An 8,774-nucleotide genomic window follows, 5' to 3' on the forward strand; every position below is an offset into this window, starting at 1 on the left:
CGGCATCTATGGTAGAAGGGAAAATGCTTCTTAACTGCAAACCATTCTATAACACTTCTGCATTTAGAAATGTAATTAAATAGAAGACTGATGCAAACAGAAGGAAGTTATAGTAAAAAAAAATTCAAAATATAAATACAGCAATATTAAAGCAAGGGAGTCAAAACACGGAGGAATGAGATTAATTTGAAAAACATAATTTGGTTTACTCAGAAGAAATGTAATAAAATTCTCAGGAGTTTCAGACATAGATTTTCATTATTTACAAAATACAATGAGGTTTCCTTCAAGAAAATGCTGCAGTGAATGATCTCCAAAAAGTTAAATAAACTGCAGATATTGTCCTTGTACCAAAGATAAAGGGGGGAAATGCAGTACATAGTCGCTTAAATATATTTTACTGATTATCCAAACCCAAATAACAAGATCATTGAAATCTAGACTGTGGTCCAGTAATTTTTAGAAGCATGTTCACCAAAAAGAGCTTTCCCATTTATGGACAGCCATGGTATATTGGAATGAATGAAGCTCTTCACATGTGCAATGGAACAGTTGTATATCGCTAGACCGGGACTCTGGTTTAATTTTTAAAAAATGCATATAATCACATTCTCACTGTTAATATAAATGTAAGGTAAAGGTAAAATGTAAAGGACCCCTGGACAGTTAAGTCCAGTCAAAGGCAACTATGGGGTTGCAGCGCTCATCTCACTTTCAGGCCGAGGGAGCAGCACTTGTCCACAGACAGCTTTCTGGGTCATGTGGCCAGCAGGACTACATCGCTTCTGGTGCAACTGAACACGATGATGGAAGCGAGAACGCACAGAAACACTGTTTACCTTCCTGTCACAGCGGTACCTGTTTATCTACTTGCACTGGCGTGCTTTTGAACTGCTAGGTTGGCAGGAGCAGGGACCGAGCAACGGGAATTCACCCTGGTGTGCGGATTCGAACCGCCGACCTACTGTTCAGCAAGCCCAAGAGGCTCAGTGGTTTAGACTACAGCACCACCCGCATCCGCAAAATGTAGCTCTTATTTGGATGAACCAAGGACTATAAAAGCATTTTTATCATCAATGTATAACAGGTAATGAATCAAATTTATGACCTGGTAAATTTAGACCACAGCCAAAGAAGTGATAGGTGTTTAATTAGGGCTCCATATCCAGAAGGTGGCCGCATGACTCGGAAAGCTGTCTGTGGACAAACGCCAGCTCCCTCAGCCTGAAAGCAGAGATGAGCGCCGCAACCCCAGAGTCACCTTTGACTGGACTTAACTGTCCAGGGTCCTTTACCCTTTTTACCTATTTTCGGGGGGGGGGGGGAGATCTGGACAAACAAAGTTGCCGCCCCCAACTGGCTGCTGCTACCACCAAGAGCCGTCCGCACCAGAGCCTGAGCTGCCCACGTACACACACTTTTTAAACCCCCCCCCCCAAAAACCTGGACATTTGCTTAGAATTGTAAAATTCCCCTGGAAGGGCATGTAGGCCCCCCAAAAGAGGATATGTCTGGGATTTCCCAGACATATGGCAACCCTATGTTTGCTATTTCTGTCACACCTGTTTCCACTGCAGAAAAAAACAGGCTGATCTTGCATTTAAATAGCAGCTTGTTTCTTGAGTGTTGTGAGCTTTTGTGTCAAGGGACGGTTCTGGCTTCCCACGGATATCTCCCTCACATGAGCCTAGCAGCCATTTTTCGTAGTTAACAAATCATTCCCTTGTAAATACAAAATGTTGGTATCTGTAGGAGTAAATATCACATTCTTACTTTGCTTTGTGTCTTCTAGTTTGTTCACTTCCAATAACAGCTGTTATCATGCAGAGCGGGGGAGAGAAGTAACTCAAAATATAATCAAACAGCTTTTCATTTCATATTCTTTCAGGGGCATCAAAACAGGAGTTTTGATCAACCCGAAAGTTCACATCACACAGTGAACACACCAAGGTGGTGAATCTTTTGATGTTCCTCAAATGTTTGCCTCCAGCATCATATACAACATTTTGGAAGGAGAGCCCAGCATACGGAGGAGTGCTCAGGATACAGGGAACAGCTCTCAGAGCTGGGTGAAGACATGATGTGGCCCTAAGCTATCCCAAGTTTAAGAAGCCCTATAGTATTACCAAAAATGTATATTATTCTTACTGAAATGACAATAAAAAGAGAAATAGAAATATTTGCATACACAGTCAAGGGTGCACCTAAAAACTAGTGTGCTCAGTTGGAAAAACATGAGACTTTTAATCTCCGGCTTGTGGGTTCGAGCCGCATGTTGGTTAAAAGATTCCTGCACTGCAGGGGGTGGACTAGATGACCCTCGCGGTCCCTTCCAACTCTACAATTATAATGTAAAACTTGAAACTTTTTTTTTTGTATGAGGAGGCAACTCATAATCTGAAATCCTAAATTGTAGTTTATGTAAATTGTGTGTAAATCTGACACTGATTGCTTGCCATGACACTTGTAATCATTTATTTCCCCCTTTTCCACATTCCTACAGCATGCAATACTAAAATGTAAGAACGCATTTGGTGCACAAATCTGAATTGGTTAACATGGACAGTTAGCACAGATTAAGGCTGCAGATCTATACATTCCTGGAAGTTAATGAGACTTCTTTCCTAAAAGGCATAAATACGTAATTGTGCTGTAAGTCTACATTCCTAGTCACATATACATTGGATAGTCATTTTGCTATCATTGATAACTTCTAACACACGGCACCTAGGAAACACTCACTTACCAAGGAGTAAACAAAACACATTAAAATCGCTGGCATTTACTTTGAGTAGATTGGCCTACTTGCTCTGTCAATGAAAATGATTATGGTTATGACTTTGAGTTAACCAGAAGGATTTTTCCTTAAGGACACTTTTTCCTTTTAGTCACGATGAGAATTAGTTTTATGGGTTGCTAAGTTGTTACAGCATTTTTTCCTTGTTGTTACTAGTTATCATGTATTTTCATTTCCTAAAAGAAACAAATCTATATGATGTCTATGGTCCCTCCCAACTCTACAGTTCTATGATTCTACAATTCTAAATCAGTAGCATGTAGCGATATAAAATTATTTTGCAGTTCTGAGTACTATGAGAGAATAACAACTTTTTAAATCAACCACCCCTTGGGAAGATTGAGGATAATGTTGAGGAGTTTCATTTGTGTAAAAGCCATTTTATTCTAGTCTGAGGGGAGAGGGATATGTAACATGTTCCTAAATTGTATTTATCTGCTTTTGGGTACCAAATCAAAGGCTAAGTTATGTGCACTTAAACCCAAACTGTTTGGGGCTTGCCTAACATTCTCCACATCAGTTTGCGATTTTCCTAAAATCTCCATATAAATTCATCATGTATGTAATTTTCACTAATATATGCACACTTCACCATAGTATACACATTTTTTAGTCATTACTTGGGTGGCAAACTGCCTTAAAAAAATGAGAGGCGTGTGAATTTTGAAGGATGGCTGTGTTTTGGTTCGTGTTGTTTTGGAAAATGTGAATGACACATTCTTGCCTTTAAATGCAAACTGAATCAATTTTTTCTTGCATCTTGATGGTGTGCACACACATGCGTGTCACTGTATGCCCAATGACAAGTGTTCTTCAGCATTAAGTCCTGCACCTAAGAAGAAAGACGACTCCACAGGACACAAAACTGCAACTGGTGAGCAGCTTGATTAAGTCAAAGAGATTTGTATCTGTTTTATCATTTTAAAGAGAGACAACTACAAGTTTCTCATTTGAAAGCAAACCCAGAATAGAACGGCTTTGAAACAATACCAAAGAAGCATTTTGAATCTGCAAAACTTTTATGAACAAACATCACTTCTTGCCACATTTTCAGACTGTTTTTCACTGCTCTGCCCTAAACCTAATTGCATCTCATGGGATTCTGCCAGTGCTGGAAGAGTCAAGTGACCAATCTCATTCTTATACATACAGATTTTGCAGTCTGTGGAAACACACTGGATTTTTATGGGGTTGAATACCAGCCCACTTATATTTATATATATAGTCCCCCCACAATCCATTTCCCTTATTTTGATGCAACTGTGCCCAAGAAAGTCCAGCACAAATAACAGGCTGAATAGCAACGCTCAGAAAGAAGCATACAAATTTCATCTATATAGCATAAATAACCTGAAACTCTTTTAATAATATTCCAGTTTCTGGAGGTCAGAGCCAGATTTTTATCCATTTATACAAAATCAGTACATGATGCAATCAACTTCAAGCTCAAGAAGAAAGGTTCCACTGAGATCAATGTGATTGAGACAGAAGTGCTATCTGGCAGAAAAATAAAAATAAATAGCGTACTATATAATACGAATTCCACTTAATGAATGTATAAGACAGCTGAAGCAAATTATAGATTATTGGCAAAATAACACCCATCTGTATTACACACTACCTACTCAATAATCAAATATATCAAAGCATTCAATTAATATGCCCTGGCTGAAAAAGAAAAAGGTTTCTGTTCTGCATTCCTTTCCATGCTTAAAGTTGCTGACTTATTAGACTTCAACACAGCATTCCAGTTTAGTACAGCAATTGCCTAACTGTCTCAAGAACAGTCCTAAATGAAAAGTGACCCCAAATAAAATAAATACCAATTAATAGTAATCAATTGTTTTGCAAATGTTCAATGTTAAAAGTCTTTTTCAGGCAATACGCAAGGCCCTCTGCAGGGAGTACATCTGTTTGCTGAGGTACTATTTCAGCTTCCACAAAAGCCTCTTTTAATAAAACAAGAACAGCATTATTTCCATGATTAGAGAATGTATCTTAATGTGAAATGGCCACTCACAATCCAAGCCTAGCTAGCAATTTCATTTCAGCCACATTTTGCTGAATATTAACAAAAGTCTTATCCAACCTCCAGCTTCGTGCTTCTGTTACCTGCTTTAAATTGCTGGATCTCAAGGCTCTAAATGTTAAATAGAACATCTCCAAGTACAAGCGCACATGAAGACTTTGTCCTGGCTGTCATCATCACTGTTTTCTGGATCTTCGGTTGGGAAAACCACTGGAAAGTCAGCGCTTTCACTCCACTCATCTTGCTGCCTTGAAGGAGGGTAGCTTCCCATAGCGTCACCCTGGATGCCTTTAGCCTGACAGGATTCATGATCTTGACTGCAAATCTGATTCAATCCAGCATTAGGAGATGATGTGGATGTGCCAAACATCCTAAATGGGAGTTCAGAAACAGAGAGAACAATTTTCTGGGAAATTCCTATTTACCAGCATCTGAAAATGACTCACCAGTTCCCTTTTGTTTGGGGAAGGCAAACTTTTAAAGCACCGCCCCCCCCCGGTGATTATAAGCCTTAGCACCAGAGATGGTTGCTTGGCAACACATTTAGCCCTATCCTAACTAAATCTCTCCTGAAAAGCCACAGATTCACTTTGCACAGCAGAAACAGCCAACAATATACTGTGCCACACAGTCTTAAATTTATTCAGGTATTATTAAAGTACTTGAATGATCCATAAATTGGTTTCCTAAACAAAGCCCAAATATCTTCTACAGTTTGTATGGTTAATTCAGTTACATCTCTCTCTTCACCCCCTTTTTAAATCAACCATTCATTTTCTTTAGCGGGGGGCTGGCAGGAACAAAATCACAATCTGTTTTAGAATACAGGTCATCTGAACAGATGATAGGCTGCGTTAGTCAGCCATTTTCTTTCAAAGCAAGGATCTGCCATGCTGCCATGTAAACAGAATGTGCTTCGCTTCAAGAAATTTATGTGGGTTTATCTTAATGTCATGTGAGGCATAATTTAAGTTTCGCATTTGAAAGTGGGCTATATTGATTCAAGGTGGTATGAGTCAGTGAACAAAAACCCCGGCTACAATTAATATAATTATAATTAAGTTATAAACATTGATCAGAAAACAGAAATGTCTGAAAGCTCTATGTCCTTGTCAGTTTTTTAAACTTGTATCTTCATTATACCAGTTTAACTGTTGTAGGGCTGTATTCAACATGACACTAATGGCATCCCACTTGCCCCAAAGAACTTCCCTTTCCTCTCTCTGCAATTCCCCACCCCACCCCATAAATCTGCTCCAAAGGGTTCCCCAACCCTCTGGGGCAGGTTTAGCTCGGGGAATAGCAGAGAGGAGGCCCCAGGTTTCCCCTGAAGAATTCTGGGAAAGCGTGTTCTCCTTCATGGAGAGCACGTGTTGCGGTGGGATCTAACAGGTCACCCTCTCTTGGTTACTGCGCAGGACCGTTTGGATGGCCATGACTGTGATTGGGCCAATTTGAGTTGTTGGGGAGATTTTGATGTTACCATTTAGAGGGTTGGCCCGAAGGTTATATATTCTTGGCACACAGCTTTTTTCAGTCTCTTTTGCTGCGTGCATCACATCGCCCGCCTACCCTCCCTAATTTAGGGCTGTTGCATTTGACCTTGCTATGCCTGCCATGGGGTTGTCTGCTTTTGGGGCAGGGGCCTAGTAGGAATTCTGTCCATTTGGCAGATTGGCTGGTGCCATTTGGTTTTGCCTACTGCGTAGCAAATTGTCACAACTTGTAAGGTTGCAGTTAGGCATTGTAAGGTTAATTGTTGGTTGGTAGAGGGGATGTGGTTGGCAGTGCCTCCCCTCCAATGCTGCTGCTGCTGCAAGGGAATTCCGTTAAAGGAATCCAGGGGCTTGCCATGATTTCGTCCGAATCCCTGGAATGGGGCTAGGGCCGGCAAGCCCCGGAGAGCCTGCAGGGTGATGAGGGCCTGGGGCTCAGCTCCATTTTCTCCCCAATATTGTTTTCCCTTACTGGCTTTCGCTGGAATCTGGAAGTCAGTTCTGTCCCTGGACAGAGACAGATAGCTGGAACCTCTTCTGGGTTAGCGCCATCGGCAATGGTGGAATTCCTCTGATCAAGAGGAACCCGCTCTGCGAAAATCGGGTCTTGCCGCCGCGGCGAAGGCGGACACCCTTTAAAAATCCCAGGCGGAGGAAGCCTGGAAATGTGGGATTCGGCTGACACCATGAGCGCCCCCCCCTACTCGCAAGGAAACCCCTTTTTCGGGGATCCAAAGCGACGTGAGGTGAGCGGTGCGGTGTTTTGAATCGACCGCTATTTTTATGGAGTGAAGCCGCACAGCCGTTGCCGGAGAGCGCTGACTTTTTCCTGTGGACAATTGGACTCTAAACAAGTACCCGTGAGTAGAACAGAAAATTGGATTAAGAAACATTTTAATTTGGCACTGAAGCGGGAAGGTTCTAAATAGGAAGTCCGCCTTCCACTTTTGTAAATAGACTGAAGCAAAAATTGTGCAAGCTAAAGTCAGGAAAGTCGTATTTTAACCACCAAAACCCCTCTTGGAAGCAGGAGTAAAGAGGGGGAATTCTGATTGTTCAAGCCTGCAGGAGAGAGAGTAAAGAAAGGAAAATTTCCACCGTCTCAAACCTGGGAACGCGGTGTCAGAGACAGAGATTTTTGGGGAAGTTCATTGACTGTGAATGGAACGCCTTTTGACAGATAGTTAAAGAAGAGAAACAAATTGATTCCAATGTTGCCTTTTGCATTTAAAAGAAACAAAGAATTTGAAAAATGAAAGTAATTCTCTTTTGTTGGACCTGCTGTCAAAAGATGGATACAAATAGAAATTGTCTCCCCTAGAGGGAGCTTGTTAAATTGTTGCTGGAGTCGATCTGGGGATTTCACAGCTGTGGAGATTAAGATCGTGGGACCAGACTTTGACCTTGAATTAAAATGTGTTTGGAAGAAATTTTGGTGCTTGCTTTTTGCAAGACAAGTGCTTTGTTGGAGCAGATGCATGAGAAGATGGATTTGATGACTGTTGCAGTCAAAAATTTTGGACAAACAGTGAATATTTATACAGAAACCATTCAGGAGCCAACGCAGGAACCTGTTTTGACAGGGCAAGTGCAAATGCAGAAGATAATGGAGGAGGTTGCTGTTGAACCTCAAGTAACACAAATGGAGAGACCCGAGGCCCTGCAGGAGCATAAGCCGCTATCCTTGAAGACTGAATTTGGAGTGGGCCAGGGGGGGTCTGGAGATGTGGGGGCCCTCAATTTTGGAGGGACTTTGAAACATGCTTTTAAATATTTTCTGGACTACACAGCCGACTGTGGGGAATGGGACTGTGGGGAATGGGCTGATCTGTTGAGGAGAGACGGAGTTATTTTTGAGTTGGAACATCCCCGAGACCTACTCCTCAACGAGAGAGAAAAGAAATTAAGAAAGAGATCAACAAAAGACAAGGTAAAGTGCAGGTACAAACAAGAAGAAGATCTACAGAAGGGACATGGAAAAGACTTAAGAGCCTCGGACATAAGATTACCAGGTTGATGGACTAGATGGAATGGACAGTAAGGACTGACATAACCCGAGACCAGGAAGAAGAGACGTTGGAGGAAGATTGGAAGAAAAATTTTTAAAAAAATTATTTTGGGAATTAGTGCAAAATTAATGAGCATTAGGAAAAACGTTGGAATGAAAATATTTGGCTTTAGTAGAAATGATATAAGGAATTATGTACAAATAAATATTAAGTTTTAAGCTTTAAGGTATTTTATGGTAAGATAAGGTTAAAATAAATTAAGGTAAATTGAATGACAGAATATAGTGAAAGATGGAAAGGATTTGCTGAGTTAATTAATAGGTTAGACTGTTGAAACAAATTACTCAATAAAAATTGAGAAAGATGGAAAGATTTTGCTGAAACAAATAATTAAACTAGAATACAAAAAGGGAGGTGTGAGGAGGTCGATGAAACAAGTAAAT

At 40.9% G+C, this 8,774-nt stretch overlaps 1 protein-coding gene across 1 annotated transcript in view; it reads right to left on the reverse strand.

The window, feature by feature from the left end:
* The window catches only part of LOC128423266 (cytochrome P450 1A1-like), a 31,179-nt gene extending 25,900 nt beyond the window's left edge, over positions 1 to 5,279 (reverse strand). Inside the window, exon 1 of the mRNA XM_053408228.1 lies at positions 4,910 to 5,279. Within this exon, the coding sequence (XP_053264203.1) occupies positions 4,910 to 4,957 (48 nt within the window). The 5' untranslated portion in view covers positions 4,958 to 5,279. The remainder of the gene's footprint in view (positions 1 to 4,909) is intronic.
* Positions 5,280 to 8,774: the final 3,495 nt, after the last annotated feature.

Source organism: Podarcis raffonei, chromosome 11 (assembly GCF_027172205.1).
Source record: "Podarcis raffonei isolate rPodRaf1 chromosome 11, rPodRaf1.pri, whole genome shotgun sequence".
NCBI classification, from domain to species: domain Eukaryota; kingdom Metazoa; phylum Chordata; class Lepidosauria; order Squamata; family Lacertidae; genus Podarcis; species Podarcis raffonei.